At 44.0% G+C, this 17316-nt stretch overlaps 1 protein-coding gene across 4 annotated transcripts in view; it reads right to left on the minus strand.

Moving 5' to 3' along the window:
• The window catches only part of DYM (dymeclin), a 343122-nt gene that overhangs the window by 128219 nt on the left and 197587 nt on the right, over positions 1-17316 (minus strand). For 3 of the 4 annotated variants that reach the window (XM_075840896.1, XM_075840904.1, XM_075840911.1), the window contains one exon: positions 8284-8448. The exons of the other annotated variant lie outside the window; for it this stretch is intronic. In XM_075840896.1, coding sequence (XP_075697011.1) covers positions 8284-8448 — 165 coding nt within the window. The remainder of the gene's footprint in view (positions 1-8283; positions 8449-17316) is intronic. 4 annotated transcript variants of the gene reach the window in all.

A 17316-nucleotide genomic window follows, 5' to 3' on the forward strand; every position in this document is an offset into this window, starting at 1 on the left:
ACATCAAAAACCTCAGATGGCGCTTGTGATGCCGGCTCTCGCGGGATTTCCTTGTGGTTCTCCGCTTGTTGAGTTGCCTGTAGATTTATTGGAAGACTTGAAGCATAAAAAACTCCCTCCTCTTCTCGGCCAGCTTCCTGTGAATTTTGAATCCCACCTACGGGCTGATCCTTTGGGGGGGGGGGGTATCTTCAAGGGTTTCACATAATAAAACCTTTCACACAAATTAAATGCAATGCTCTGCCCGTAATTGCATCCTCCTCTCTCTCCCTTTCAGACGATGAAGATGGTTTCACTTAGATTCACTGTGTGGTCTGTTTGTGCCGCATCCCCCGCTAAGCTGCATTTCATTTGGACTCTCTCCACTCTTTTTGTCATGCGATTTTTCCTTCTCTTCCCTGTAGGACTGGCATTACGCATATTAACCCATTAACAGCCTGTCTCAAGAAGAACCTGAAATCCCTATTCGGGCGCTGCGATGGGTGGACGCATAATGCCACTCTCCAGCTGTCCATGAACTACAAGTAACAGACTAACCTAAAGGCTTGGCTGATGGACGCGCTGGCATTTGCAGTTCCTCAGCCGGGCGGTCTCCTGATCAGCCAGGTTGGAAGAAGAATACAGTATTTTTTTATCCCAGCTGTGTTATATAAAAAATAGCTCCACTATGGCGTCTTTATTAATTATAAGCAGAGCCGCGTATTAAAAATTCTGCATCGTTATTTCCCACAATTGAACAAGCTGGCATTTCATAGAGGGAAACGCTCTTCCAGGAGATAAAGACCGAAAGGCTGTGACTACATTATTCCGGTACCATTATGGCTCTCTATCGGATGCAAACTTCTGCAGTAAGAACCTAGAGTAGGGAAGTCATGACATTTCTTGAATCTTGTCTCCGATAAACCAGATAATTCAGCACTATTTTCCAGCATAGATCTGCAATATGTGAAATCTCAAAAGGCCAGAAGCAGAAGACTCAGCAGAGAAATAATTAAAACATTTCACAGATTTAAAAAGATAGGGGAGAAAAAAAAGGTACTTCAAACAGGTTCATCAAGCACCTACAGGGACCTATTAATGGTGGATAAAAAGGAATTTTACAATAGATCTCTGAATCTTTCTCGGGCTCACGGGCACGGTGACACTTTATAAAATGTTCCCATAGCCTGAAAAATAAAGTAAAATGTTGTACAGCCAGCGAATTGCCTCCCCAAAGGACAATTAAAAAAAACACTGTTGTAAAGAATTCCATACTAGACGGGGGCGGTCACAGACACCAAAGAGCACTTGTGCCGAAACCGTGTGTGGGGCCCTTTGCTCCAGTATACCTGCAACTTACATTTTTCTCATATGTAAAGGGTTTGTCCGAAGATCAACTTTTATCCCCTATGCTGGGACCCCCACAAATAAGTAGAGTCAGAGTCCCAAGCCGTTCCCCCTCATACCAGTGAATGGAGCGGCTGTTGGGGATGCAGGGCGCTACTCCAAAGTCTATGGGAATGACGGAAATAACGAGCAATCATCCCAAAAGACACTCAACAGATCGGTACTGCGGATTATCATTCTCCACTCCATTCAAACGCATCCCCCGATCCTGCAGAGAGGAAGAACTTGGGCTCAGGATCCCCTTCTAGTCATTGGTGGGGGTCCCAGCGATCAGACATTTAGCACCTACCCTGTGGATAGGAGTTAAATGTCAATCTTGGGACAACCTAAATAGCGATTGTATAAAAAAATATTTGCCGTTATCGCTCTGGAAAATTGTCAGATAGTCTTCATTTACTCTGCAGTGATGGGTCACATCCCTGGTGGTCTAGGGCAGCGACAGCGTTCATGTTAACATCCCTGGCAGACTAGTGTAGTGTATTGAAGGGATTAACTACCTGTAGTCTTTGCTTCATGACTCCACCCTCAATTTGTGACTGTAGACTGCTCAGGCACAGCATCATCACTTATCAGCCAATCGCAGAGAACCTCTGTGATTGGCTGAATAGGACCGTCCATTGTCTGTGTAGTCTATAAGAGACATAGTAGGGGGGGGGGGGGCAAGAGGAGCAGGATACTAGTTTTAAAACCCCCGTGGTCAGGATAGCCCCACTCTGGGCCCCTGTGCAGCTGAACAGGCTATATGTCCATTCCTGGTATCAGATAATAATGCTTCAGCTTTTCACAAGACTTACAGAGGTTGAGAGCTCCTGTCATTTCTCCATTGTTGTAACATTCTCTTCACAGTTCACTGCAATGTTAGCAAATACAGATGTACAGGAGCCTCTCACTGATGTGTTTGTGTATATGGACGAATAGAAGAAAAACACGACGCCCGCACGTGTACGCTGCCACTTGCCGCGACTGAAGAGAATAACATCCTCGGCTTATTATGGCCACTGGTTTCTATTTGGCGCCTGGCACCACATCTTATTTCAGGTTTACCCAACTTACTTCGCCACTTTGTGATGACCATAGGCATCATTGCCTTGTCTGTATCCAATGTTTGGTAAGGTGCCTTTTGCTACAAGAGTAATGGTTGCTGAATTTTAGGCCGCTACGTATACTATGTCTATGTTTAAAATGTTATAGTCATTTATCTTCTAAAATGCCCTTTCTTTGGCCACCGAATTTGTAAAAAAAACTTAATTCATGCTTTTCTTAGCCTTGGTGGGTCCTTCACAGACACTGCCAGATCTCTGTTGCCCTTCACTTTAATGTAGGTTTCATGTTTGTAGGCTCTGTTCACATTAGCGTCATGGCTTTCGTTCTGAATTGGACCATGACCGCTATGCTGGATCCGTCTTCGAATAGATCACAATGAATCCTATTTATTTATAATGGGAACCGCTCGGTTTCCAGTATTTCTCACAGAAAGATTATCGCTGCAAACTCCACTGTCCTTGATGTAAAAAATACTGGAAACCCAGACGGATCCAAAATCAGAACCTACAACTTCATAAACCTTTATATCTGGCGTCGGCTACGGAGTCATTAGCAACTTTGGTGTTTGAAGCCATTCAGAATGATGGGAAGAAGACCAATATATGAAATATCCATATGACCTACACAAAACAGAGGTTCTTTCTTATAATGATAAAAGCGATGCAGTCCTTTAGATTGTAAGCTCTTATGGGCAGGGATCTATGTCCTTTGGTTTCATTACTTGCTGACTTGTTTTTACTACTTGCCGTTAGTGTTCTGCTTTTCCTGATTGTAAAGCGCTGTGGAATATGTAGGTGCCATATACAGCTATTATTACTCCATAATAATCCCATCAGAAAGCCTAATGTTTTTATATGGTACGAGACTTCTAGGCCATGATGCTCTGTGGCAGGTACCCCATTTAAAATGCCAGCCTAAGGGGGTCCCCAGGAATATTCTGTACCCACTCACTGCAGTGCGGGGGAGGGGAAGGGACAACCCCTCTGAGTCACTTACCTACGATGCCGATTAATAAACCACCTTGTGACTAGCTTTGGAAGAGTTAACTATTTAATGAACATCGGATATATTTAATGTTAGAAAACTATGAGTACTAATAAAGCAACCAGAGACTAGGATGACACGGTATGACTGCGGCCAAGCTGATTTTCCCCTTCACCGCTGCCAGCACAGGGACAATGAATGTAGTCATGTCTGGAAACTATGAACACATAACCTAGCAACCAAGTTCTCTCCACTGTGGCTGTCAGGCAGAAAGTCCCTAGCAACCAGTCGGTCTCATAATTGGTGTTCAGATCAAACAGAACTGGCACTGAACTGAGGGCAGAGAATAAAGGAGGCTTGTCAGGACTTGAACCAGGCTTTTCTTTGTTTCTTACGGATTACTGAGAATTTTGTAAACGTAAGTTTAGTTGGAGGCTCCCTTTAAGCTGCATGATCTATAGGAGATTACGAAAACGTTAGTATGTGCCCTGGGACTAAGGCCCCATGCACATGACCGTAAAATCACGGACTGTACTACGGTCCACGGTTTTACGGACCCATTCGGTTCTATTGCCCGCGGACACCTTTCCATAGCGCTACGGATGGGTGTCCGGGACGTAGAACCGTGCAGGGAATTATGGAGCATGTCCTATTTTTCGTATTTTACGGGCTGTGCTCCCATACTTTGCATGCTGCTGCAGATGGGAAGAAATGTGGTCCTACGTATTATATTAACAGCTCAGCACATCAAAGAACAGCACTGAATTTACAGATCTGGGGAAGGCATCTGATGGGCATGCAAAAGCACAATATAACGAAGAATGTATAGTCTTTTATGAAGAAACCATAGAGAAAGAGCCTTAACCCAAGCATGTGGTATGCAAACCCACAGGCAGCACAAGATCCAAACGGGACCCTCGCAAAGTCTGATGATATGGCAGCGGGGTGTCTGTCCTACATGTTGTATGGAATATTATGATGATCTCTGAACTGATTGAGGGAGTTGTCTATAAAAGAACTAGTGATCCTGGAAATGAGATATTTGTTTTAGTTGCCCTATTAGGGCATATGGATATCATAGAGACGGGTCCCTCATTTGGGAGACCCCTCTATGAGGCGGTAACAAACATAAGCACTATGGTGCAACCAAAGACCTTTATGGCATATCCAGCACTGAGGCCCCCACATGTGGGGAGAACGATGCCGGCTGTCTCATTCAGCATGTCTGCGGCTCTCTCCATTCCCGTCAACGGGAGTTACGGACACCGCTCAGCCAAGCTTACTTGAAGATTGGCTTCCAAATCTGATAGAAGTTGTTTTATATCCATTTGTACAGAAGTAATTATGACCGAATAAGGCCCCTGCCCCGTGCCCTTCATTTTTAATAGTCCCCTACCCCCTGTGCTCTAGGTCTAGACTGAGCAGTCATTATAGACGGTATTACATTGACCGGTTAGATCTCAGGCTCTGTGTTTTCCTGATAGACCACGTACATGTATAGAAAACATCCTGTTATGTGACCGCCGTGACATTGATCAATGGTGTAAATATGGAGAGGAGAACAAAAACACTCATGTCCAAGATTTACATGGATGGATGATCATTAATTTGAATTTCCGCCATGTCATACTACATTTCACCTGTAGTGGACGTCGCAGGGGAAATGTACAGTCAACGCCACTTCCCCCTCTCAGCTGTTTCTGTGGGTCTGAGAAGTTGGACACATGGCGATCATCAGGAGACAAACCCTTTAAAGGGATTATCCGGTTTGCACAATATCTCAGATTGTGGGGATAACCAACCCACCCCCCGTTAAGATGCTGGTCTCTGCTTGTCTCACTGCTGGGAGCTCTCACAATCAGCTGCTCAGGGTACCACAACCTAAATCTATTCACCCTGGATATTCAGTGAGCTCTACTCAAGCAACTATACCACTTAATGGGTTTTGGGGGGCACATTTTCTAGAAGGGTGTTCTAGAACTTACTTTAAAGTCTAATAATAATGACAGTCACAGTAATAACATTAGTTCGGAATATATATACGTAAAGACTTCCGGACGAGAAACAAGTGGACTATGCAATAAAATAAAATGGCAAAACGTTCTGCCAACAACTTTTACGCAGCGCATGCATCAGCTGGAAGGGGGGGGTTGGGGGCGGGTGGGGGGGGGGAGATGATGTCGATTACAAAACTTGGAATGGGTATAAAGCATTTACTCCTCCAAGTTATCTAGAAACAACATTCTCTTATCACACAAAAGAGACTAGTGTTGGTGCCACTATGTAACCAAGTCCTGGAACTCTCAGTTCTCTATCACATTTACCAAATCTGCCAAGCCTCCTTTCTCTTCTCGGTCTTCATCTGGTTGCCAAATCAGTCTTACATTTAAGGTCATGTCTAATATGAGACAGACTTAGACTAAGTTCACACTACCATTGTCTCCCGTTTAGGTCTCTTCCGTCAGAGGAAGAGATGACCCAAAATCCAAAACAGAAAGCATCGCATCCGTTTGAATTAGGGTATGTTCACACGCACTATTTACGGACGTAATTCAGGCGTTTTACGCCTGGAACTACGGTCGAAAATACTGCTTGAAAGCATCGGCAAACATCTGTCCATTCATTTGAATGGGTTTTACGATGTACTGTGCAGACGGTCATTTTTTTTTTACGAGCCGCTGTCAAAAGACGGCGCGTAAAAAAGACGCCCGCGTCAAAGAAGTGCCTGTCACTTCTTGGGACGTAATTGGAGCAGTTTTCCATTGAATCCATAGAAAAACCGCTCCAATTTACGTCCGTAAGGGACGCTGCGAAAAACGCCGGCAACATGCCATTACGTCTGAAATTCAGGAGCTGTTTTCGCCTGAAAACAGCTCCGTAATTTCAGCCATAACGGACGTACACGTGTGAACATACCCTTACCATTGATATCTTTTGTTTCAGTTGGATTCCGTTTTGCTAGGTTTCTGTTTTTTTCATGGAAGCAAAAGTTCTGCAGACTGCACTTTTGCTTCCGTGAAAAAAACCGGAAACCTAATGGAATGGAGGCACACAGAATCCAACTGAAACAAAAGAATTACCATTGAAATCAATGGTAATTCTAACGGAAGCAAAGCATTTCGGTCACCTCTTCCACAGACGGAGGAGACCTAAATGGGAGACAATGGTAGTGTGGACTTATTGCTAGGGGCCCACTGCCAGACAACCCTGTATAGGGAGCTATGGTTGTTAGTAAACAGTGCCAATCGAGAAGCTTGGTAGCAACGACATCATACCACGCTATAATCCAAGGCTTATTCCTTAAAAATACTTTTTAAAAAATAAAAAAAATAAAACATTATGGTAGATAACCTCTCTAACCAATGCATGACCATCTTTTAACAGCATTTTACGATTTACATATAGAATTAATCTATATAAAATTTGAGTCACTGTATACATACATTACATATCCGGTACTGATCTGGAGTTACATCCTGCATTAAACTCCACAGCTGCACTCACTATTCTGCTGGTGGAGTCACTGTGTACATACATTACATTACTTATCCTGTACTGATCCTGAGTTACATCCTGCATTATACGCCAGAGCTGCACTCACTATTCTGCTGGTGGAGTCACTGTATACATACATTACATATCCTGTACTCATCCTGAGTTACATCCTGCATTATACGCCAGAGCTGCGCTCACTATTCTGCTGGTGGAGTCACTGTGTACATACATTACATATCCTGTACTCATCCTGAGTTACATCCTGCATTATACGCCAGAGCTGCGCTCACTATTCTGCTGGTGGAGTCACTGTATACATACATTACATATCCTGTACTCATCCTGAGTTACATCCTGCATTATACGCCAGAGCTGCGCTCACTATTCTGCTGGTGGAGTCACTGTATACATACATTACATATCCTGTACTCATCCTGAGTTACATCCTGCATTATACGCCAGAGCTGCACTCACTATTCTGCTGGTTCAGTCACTGTGTACATACATTACATATCTTGTACTCGTCCTGAGTTACAGCCTGCATTATACTCCAGAGCTGCGCTCACTATTCTGCTGGTTGAGTCACTGTGCACATACATTACTTATCTTGTACTGATCCGGAGTTCTATCCTGTTTTATACTCCAGAGCTGCACTCACTATTCTGCTGGTGGAGTCACTAAGCACATACATTACTTATCTTATACTGATCCGGAGTTACAGCCTGTATTATACTCCCTGAGCTGCATTCACAATTCTGCTGCTTGTTATTGGAAATAGCCAATAAGCTTGTCGTCAGACACAACCCTAGCAGCCTGAGCTGCTACAATGAAGGGGGCTGTTACTTTTTCCTACATCAGATTACTGTACGGTGTCTGGTGTAAAGATTACACTTTCCAGAATGCAAATCAGAAAATAAGCTCTGTGCGGACTTTAAAGTAGCAGGTATGATGTAAAACTTCAGCTCTGAAGGCTGCAGAGTTGTGAATGCAGCTCTGGAATATAATACAGGCTGTAACGCAGGATCACTACTAGATGAGTAACGCAAAGTATTAACAAAGTGACTCCTCTTTATACATAGCTCAATTATATGTGTAAATGGCACAATGGTGTTTAGCGGCGGGACATACATGCTTTCAGTCTTGCAAGGAACTTCCTAAGCATTTTACCCGTCAATGAAACGGATGAATAACTTTGGAGACTATGCAAGCTACATATGAGAACATTGATCGGGTACTGCAGATTTCCTGTACCCATCCCATTGCCAAATGATAGAAGCGGACATTAAAAGTTGCTATGCATGCACGACACAGGTAACGGACACGGACTGTACACAGGAGCATGCAGCATGCAGATAGCGAGCAGAGATTAATAACCTGGAGGCATAGGATCGGAGTATATGAGAGCAAGTTAAAGACAACAGCTCCTCTCCATTGTCACTGAGACTCGTGAAGCAATGCTGCAGCGTGGAGCAGTGAGAGGGAGGAAAATACATTTTGTCCAGTACATATAAGTATCTCCGCAAGTGGCGGCAGGCAGAACTGAAAGACAAGGGGGAATGAGAGAGAAAAGGAGAGAGAGAGGGAGGGAGGGGAAAAAAAAAAGGGAAATTTTCCTTTGAGAAATCGGATCATGTTATTTTTAACAATGAAAGAGGTTCTTGTGTCTGAAAGCCTCAGATGCTGGTAATTGGCACAGGCAGAACATTAAAGCGGCATTTCATGTGAGCAGGAGACATTTTCAATTCAATGCTTTGAGAATGAACATGCAGAACCGTGCAATTATCCTGCAGATTCGATGCCAGGCTCTACCTGCAGAACACAAGGCAGGCTGGGCTCCCGAAAGAGCAATGAAAAAATGGACACTTAAAGGGGTAAGAGATTTAGAAAAAAGGATTTTTTTTTTTTCAACAGAAACAGCGCCACCCCAGTCCATAGGCTGTATCAAGTATTGCATTCACTTGAGATGTGCTGAGCTGCAATATCAGCCACAGGCCATGGACTTGAGGAAAAAAGGGTGCTGTTTCTGGGGAGGAAAAAAAAACAGCCCCCGTAAAGCCCTTAAACGCCCAGCTCACATGGAGTTTTTGACGCGGAAACCGCGTAGTAATCAGTCCCAAAAAATGTCCGAAACGACTGTGATTTTATGGCTAAAAAAAACGGCATGATCTTTCTTGCCGTGGCTCCACCTCTGACCTCCCATTAAAAACAAGAGGCAGAGCTTTTTTCCACTGTGTTTTGCGCCCGTGGTGATCAATGGCCGCGGTAGAAAAACGCAGCGAGAATTGCGGCAAGATGTTGCAGGCAGGTCAAAATCTGTCTCAAAGCAGATTTATTCTGCCTGCAAAAAAACTCAGGCCTAAGGCCCCCTGCGCACCACTAAGCCCGTAATCAGAGTCCGTGATTCCAGACACGGCCTGCGACAGCCACTCGCATTTGCAGGCTATGCGCTCATATAAAGTATGGGAGCACAGTCCACAAAAAGCAAAAAAATAGGACGTCCCATCTTTTGCGGAGCCTTTCTACGTGCCGTGCCGGACACCTTTTCAGGAAATATACGAGGTGTCTGTCGGCCATAGAAATTAATAGGTCCGTAAACGGACCGTAATTACGGACAAAATCTACTGTCGTGTGTATGGGGTCTAAGGCTGTGACTTTATGGAAACTTTTTCTGGGTAGTGGTGTTCGGGGTTGTCCAGGATTAAACCATGGCAGCTTTGTTCCAAACAACAGCACCACACGAGTCCACAGGTTGCATCTGGTATTACAGCTCAGCTCCATTAAAGTTAATGGAGCGGAGCTGCAATTCTACACAGAATCTGAGGGCGGGTGTGTTGCTGTTTTTGGAACAAAGCTGCCATGTTTTTCTAATCCTGGACAACCCCTTAACGGTCATACAATGGCATCGCACAGAATTAAAATGGGCCAGATTCCCCAGAGCCGACATGCAAGGAGCAGCCAACCCACCCAAAATAATGGTGGGTTGATGCCGCAATGATGGTTATGAACCTGGGAACAAATGGGAAAAATCAGTGTTTAGTCCCAGCTTAAAGCTTGGCTCCACTTCTAAACATTGCTTTACAGTCAAAAATTCCATATCATTTTGAGTAACTCTGCCAATACTTTGCTTTAGTTATCTGGCACAGGGAGACGTCGCGTGCTGAAATCAATACTTTTCCAACTAAAAACTGAACAGTTTAGCCATTATATAGTGAAAAGTTCTAAAATACTTTGTGTGTCACCATTTTGCAGATCTCTGCTTGCTGTCAGTCCATAAGAACATTCTTGTATACTTCCACACTGAAAACCTGTAGAGACCAAATACTTCTGACAGCTGAGGATCTGCTGAAATAGTGTCCAATTTGTGAGGTAAGCAAAGTAGCAGTAGTCTCTCTCCTGTCCTGATGGCTTGCTACAATGTATCAGCGCAGGTTAAATGTATCAGCCTGCAGTCCGGACTGGTTAGCTCACAGAATATTGTCTAGATTGGAAACAACTGTAACAAAACCAACAGCTGTGAGAAGTATTCGATTTGTACAGGTGTTCAGCCTTTGGATTTAAATAACACTGTTTGTTATTCACTTATCGCAAGCAGAGATCTTGAAAACAAATTTTTTATAAAAAAACAGGAAAAAGTATATTAGAAAGTTTCAGAACTGTTCATTATATTATGATTAGGGTTTTTTTTTTTTCAAAACCCATGAATCTTGCCTACATTCTGTTACCTATACTGCCTTATGGGTTACTGTACACAGCACTCAGTGGTCCATAAGTACCCAGTGACCTTTCGTGCCTGTAGGTACCTCGGTCAGTAGGTCAGCAATAGAGGAGGCAGAGGGAGTGGAGTATATATGACTGCAGGTTCATACTACACAAGGTTTGTTTGTACTCTGTAACCATGGAGACACAAAGGTTTGAATAGGAGCTGTATGCACAAAACGGCAGGACATTTTTTATCAATGCTGTTCACAAAGTTGCTTCTTTTTTTTTTACTTTTTGATACGTTGAAAGAATAAAAAAAAAGTTGGTTGCTAAATTTTAGATATTATTTATCTGTATGACAGGATGGCTTTTCTTAATAATCCCTCTAAATTTTATACATACAGGTTGCCTATTGATATTGGAAAAACTTGAGTATTCACAGAATGTATCTACTGCCTAAGGCTTTGTTCACATGACTATTTCATGGCTGTGTTCTGACAAACGGACCGTTTTTTTGCGGACAAATCGGGCACACTCATGTGAATAATGCTTTATGGGATAGTGGCATGTGTGTGTAAAACAGCCGCTGATCTCATCAATGTGAGGCATATGTCTCAAGAAATGTATCGGTTGTTGGTAAGATTGTTCACTTATGGCAATACATACACAAGACCCTGAAAAAAAAATACCTTGATAGGCCAGAAAGATGGTCATTGGAAAAGTACCAGAATTTCAGAATATAAAAGGGTTAATTCTGAGGTAAAACCAGCAGAAAAAGTGCTGAGCGCTATGTAGCGGTGAGGGGCGTAGTGTTCAGCAGAGCAGGGTCTGGCAGGGAGCGCTGTGCATACTCCAGGGAACGGGATGAGTGTGGTTTGGAAAAGTCCCATCCCAAACAGCTAGTCATGAGGAGTCACATTTCAGATGAAAAAGCAAAAAGGAGAACCTGGTCACCTCGGAAGTCTTAAATAATCTGAACACGCTTTCCATGAACATCGTCCGTAATCAGCGCCACAATAAAATAAATCCTGCTCTACTGTATACAAGAAACGCATTGTGCTCCAACAGGAAACAATAAATGGCTGACATGAATGAGTATGGTGATTTGCCCATAATGTGATGGAGACATAGGGACGACGAAAATAGAGTTTTCCTGCAATGTTGGTGGAGAGAGCGCGCGCGAGGGAGAGAGCGAGAAAGAGAGCGAGAAAGAGAGCGAGAAAGAGAGCGAGAAAGAGAGCGAGAAAGAGAGCGAGAAAGAGAGCGAGAAAGAGAGCGAGAAAGAGAGCGAGAAAGAGAGCGAGAAAGAGAGCGAGAAAGAGAGCGAGAAAGAGAGCGAGAAAGAGAGCGAGAAAGAGAGAGAGCGTGCGAGCGAGCGGAGAGAAAGAGAAAACGTGAGAGACAAAGAGAGAGCGAGAAAGAAAGAAAAAGAGCAAGAGCCAGAGAAAGAGCTAGCGAAAGAGCGAAAAAGAAAGAGCGCGAAAGAGAGAAAGAGCACGAGAGCGAAAGAGAAAGTAACAGAAAAGATGAGAACTGGATAGACATAGAAAGAGATGTGGGGCGTAGTAGAGAGAAGGAAGATAAGGGGTGAGGTAGGGAAATAGAGGGGAGAAAAAAAAGGGAGAGATGGAGATAAAGTGTGTAGGAGAGAGGTAACCGGTAAGTACTCCTGTGATGCGCTCTCTGCAGACAGACGGGTTTTGTGCTACTCTGATATAATGTACAGTATCAGTAATACACAATGACGTCGTACAACGTGTCACACAACTCATGCGGCTGTGGAGTCCAAAGGATAAACAGGAACCAAGATATTCGGTGATTATAAGGGAGCAGAAAGATACAGGCCAAGTGTTTTATTACAAGGTCCTAGAAATCATATGAGGGGATAGTGGTGAAATGGCCGCAGACACTGGAAATCCTGTTCTTAAGGCCGGATTCACACGAGCGTGTGCGTTTTGCCCGCGCAAAAGGTACTTAACCGCTCCGTGCTTCAGCACCGTATGATACGTGGCTGCGTGATTTTCGCGCAGCCGCCATCATTATGACACTCCGTTTGGACGTTTGTAAACAGAAAAGCACGTGCTGCTTTTCTGTTTACATTCATAGTTTGACAGCAGTTGCGCGAATCACGCTCGTCCCACGGAAGTGCTTCCGTGTGGTGCGCGTGATTTTCACGCACCCATTGAGTTCAATGGGTGCGTGATGCGCGAAATACGCACAAAGAACGGACATGTCGTGAGTTTTTCGCAGCGGACTCACGCTGCGTAAAAATCACGCAACTGTATGCACGGCCCCATAGACTAATATAGGTCCGTGCGATGCGCGTGAAAATCACGCGCGATGCACGGACGTATATCCCGTTCGTCTGAATAAGCCCTAATTGTGATATTGCGGCAATTTAGCCAATAACAGATATAGAGTCAAGTGATAATAAAAGAGGAACTTTACACTGAGGTCAACCATGAATCAGATGTCTCTCCTGCACAGACAATAGTCCCAAACAATATATGGGCCACTGATCAGTCTTTTCTCTGTGCCAAATTGGAAGGATCTGTATTTTTTTTTTTTTATCAGTTTTTGTGCAAAAAGACTAAAATCCTAATGATTAAAATCTCTTATTTACTTAGTTTATGCCGGATAGTAGGGCTGCGAAACATTAGACTTTCTAAAGTACTTTCTTTTTCAAGTAGGTCCGTATGACGTTTTTGGCTTTGAATATAAATATAAATGTTTCCATTCACTGACAGCAAGCTAATGAAATTAGTGTGGCATCAATACACACAGGGTTTGTCCTAAGGGGCATATGAAAGTTAGGCTCTGTTCACATCATGTTCACTTATCCGTATGCTTCATTCACACAAAGGAGGTCATACGTCGGCGTACCTTTTTTTTTTTTTTTGTGGCATACAGTTAAAACTACTTTGACCGTAGGGTATACTTTTTTTTTTTCTTTTTTTACAGTGGGAGCCTATTACTTATGTATTCCAATGTATGCCTGGAGCAGAGAGAGACTACAAATAGTGTCTCTCACTTCACTTGGACATATCCATGCATTACACTGACAGCCACGCGTTTCAATGTGCACTGTGTAATGCTTCATTTCCCCTGTGGTGGTGCTGCAGGAAAACTCAACACTTATTGTCACAGATTACAGCTGGTCTCTGTTACCAGCTCAGGCGCGGTTCACATTTGCGCTGGAGGCTCATTTTAAAGCATCTATCCCAGATTCCATCATATTTAGACGGGAAAAAAAAAAAAGTGTTGCATGTGCCATTGTCAAAATGACAGACACCACGGTGAAAAATTATTATAAGTCAATGGGCTCCGTCAGGTATCGGTCGTGAACATCGCATATCTTCAGTAAACCCTTCATATAAATATGGATTGTCAAATAGCGGACAACCTCTTTAAAGTCACATGCCCAGCAGTAGTCATGGTATTATGGCAAGTATCATGGCCAGTACAGTGATAGGACCACGTATGGGGCTGAGCTCTGTAGTTCACTACGTACGTGGTCCTTACATGTCTAAACTGTATAGTTACGAGCATGCTCAATATAGTAGCCATAGGGCTGAACTAACAAAACATAAAGGTAAAAAAATTTTTTTTACTGATGTCCGATGCCATAGATGTTACTATAGGGGGCACTCTTGATGTAAATGATTTGTGAATTATTAATGGAAAAATTCACAATAACTTTAGCTACGAGGCTTCAAACTCTTTTCCAGAACTAAAATCTGGCCTAACAAATTATCCATTTGGAGATGCCTGAAAACAATGTTCTAAAGCTTTGGAAAATGTTTTGCCAGACCGCAAAAATCCCTTCACTGAAATGGTTTATTGCAAAAAAAAATAAAAAACATGGCCACCAACAATGGCACAGAAATTCCCCATAGTGTTCTGTCCTTGGGAAGAATGAATCACTGCACCGCGCCGCCATAGCGTATAATGAGACAATAAATTATAAGCCAGATATGCCCTCTCATCAGTGCCGAGGCTCAGTCAACACTTCTGGGGCGACGGGACAGAAGGTGGATTTTTTTTTTTACTCCACTTGGTCAATATAATAGTCCTACAGCCCATGCTACGTTCATTTTTCTAGCTGACCCCTCTTTTCCCGGTCATATCTGCTTCTGTATTCGCCGGACATCATTTTGCCCATGGTGCCCAACACGTAGAATTATATCAAAAAAACTTGTCCAGCACTTATAATATGGTCATGAACAATATGGCCCTGGCGGCATGTGTGGTATTTACTGAGCAGTGGTAATACACAGTCCTGTCTGCAGCCTTACCCTACAAACAGCAACTCATTCATGTCTCTTCTGAAATGGGCAATAGAATATATTATAAAGCTAGTGGATGCAATATACAGATTCCAGACCAAGAGCCCTGGGGCCGTACGCTGTGCCTGGTATCCAGCTGAAAACAACGTACGAGAGGAGCATTGTGGGAAGAGACTTGTCCAATCAGCTTTGCTGAAAACACTCCTGAACATGTCGATTGGATGAGACCAAATGTCTGGCAGACAACAAATCAAAATGATCCTCCCAAATTTCCCTTTCAGCTGGATGCCAGGCACAGTATACAGATGTTTTTGGGAAGTATATAGTACCAAGCTATTCGCACCCACTAGTTTAAAAGAGAATCTGTCCTCTCTCCTGTTTTAGTAAATACTTTTATTCCCCATAATCTAACAATTTAGGACTCGTTCACATCAGCTTCAGGCTTCCGTTCAACCTTTCCGTTGGAGGAACCGATAAACGGAATGCCAAACGGAAACCATAGCTTCCGTTTGCATTACCATCGATTTCAATGGTAATGCTTCCATTACAAATGGTTTCCGTTTGTTTCCGTTCCGTAAGGTTTGTTTTTTTTAGCAGAAACAATAATGTAGTCGACTGCGCTATTGTTAGAGCTAAAAAAACGGAAACCTTACGGAATGGAAGCAAGCAAACCAATTGCAACAAAAGCCTTACCATTGAAATCAATGCTAACAAACGGAAAGCTATGGTTTCTGTTTGGCTTTCCGTTCATCGGTCGAACGGAACCCATAAAGGGAAGGAAGACGCTGATGTGATTCGTTTTTTCCCGTCTCAAGTGATTACAACTGATGCAAAAATGTAGCCGTTGCCATCAGTCTTTTTCACAATTTTTACTACAAAGCCATCAGTTGCCATCGACTGTCGTTAGTGGTCATTGGTTTTTACCACAATGGTCCACTAAAAAGGTGGTCTAGGGTCTGAAAATGTGCCAATTTTATCAGAGTGGGGCATAGTTTGTGATAGATTAGATACATGTTGAGTACTTGTCATTTTACAAAACTTCTGACGTGATCCCGGCATGTCAGGGCTCTCCTTCTCTGCTCCGGCGCTACACTGAAGTCTGATACACACATTGTAATGCCATGTGTGCCATTCAGTGCGGAGGCCGGTGCCAAGAGAAGGCAGCTGCTGTCCACTCACCTCATATCAGATCTTCAAAGCAGCCTTGTGAACTTGCAAAGGCGCCAAACACTAGCCCCAACCTCAGGGTGGAGCTTGTTTTTGGCGCCCTTACAGCTACCCAATCTGACTCTACATCTTCTACCCCTCAACCATATCGGTATTGAGGTTTCTATTCACAAGACAGTGTCCGGGTGTCGGCTGTTAAAAACGGCGGTCTTGGTCCGTTTTTGATGGCGATTTTTCATCTGTTCCGTGCCCGTGTTTCCCTTTTTGACGGCCGATTGGGACACGTTTTGCATCCGTTTTTCATTGTCTGTTTCAGGGAATCCCTCTAGGAGCAGAATCCCTGTCCAGAGAATCGGCAACGCTCTAGCCGGGGATTCTGCTCAAGTAGGAGCCCCTGACATCATACGCCAAGGGCTCCCTTTAGGAGCAGAATCCCTGTCCAGATCATCGGCAACACTCTGGTCAGGGATTCTGCTCCAGGAGGAGCCACGGATGTCACTATCCATACATGGACAGTGACGTCAGGGGCTTCTCCTGAAGCGGAATCCCCGGCCAGAGCGTTGCTGATGCTCTGCTGGAGATTCTGCTCCTATTGGGAGCCCAAATGGCACTATCTACAGGGGGGGGGGGGAGGCATTGGTGGCACTGACTACAGGGGGCGTGGGTGGCACTAACTACAGGTGGACGTGGGTGGCACTAACTACAGGGGGGCGTGGGGTGGCACTAACTACAGGGGGGCGTGGGGTGGCACTAACTACAGGGGGGCGTAGTGTGGCACTAACTACAGGGGGCGTGGGGTGGCACTAACTACAGGGGGGCGTGGGGTGGCACTAACTACAGGGGGGCGTGGGGTGGCACTAACTACAGGGGGGCGTGGGGTGGCACTATCTTTTCCAGGAGTGGAATCCCGGCCAGAGCGTCAGCAACACTCTGGCCAAAGATTCCGCTCCAGTAGGACCTCTGACGTCACTGTCTATACATGGCAACGCTGTGGCCTGGAATTCCCACTGATAAATCAAGAAAGTCTGATATTCCAGCACAGAACTGCAATATAATGTGGAATTTCGGCCAGATCAAAAGCAGGGAACCAAACGTAAGCAAAGTTGTAGTAGCAAATATTGTGTTAACATTCATTTTTGGGCTGTTTCATGTCATTACAAGGAAGTTTTATACACTTTCTATCACAGTTTAATAATCCAGAATATCTAATAATTCAGTAACTATCAGGTTCCCTTGAGGCTGAATTGCACGGTTC

This window comes from Rhinoderma darwinii, chromosome 1 (genome assembly GCF_050947455.1).
Source record: "Rhinoderma darwinii isolate aRhiDar2 chromosome 1, aRhiDar2.hap1, whole genome shotgun sequence".
NCBI classification, from domain to species: domain Eukaryota; kingdom Metazoa; phylum Chordata; class Amphibia; order Anura; family Rhinodermatidae; genus Rhinoderma; species Rhinoderma darwinii.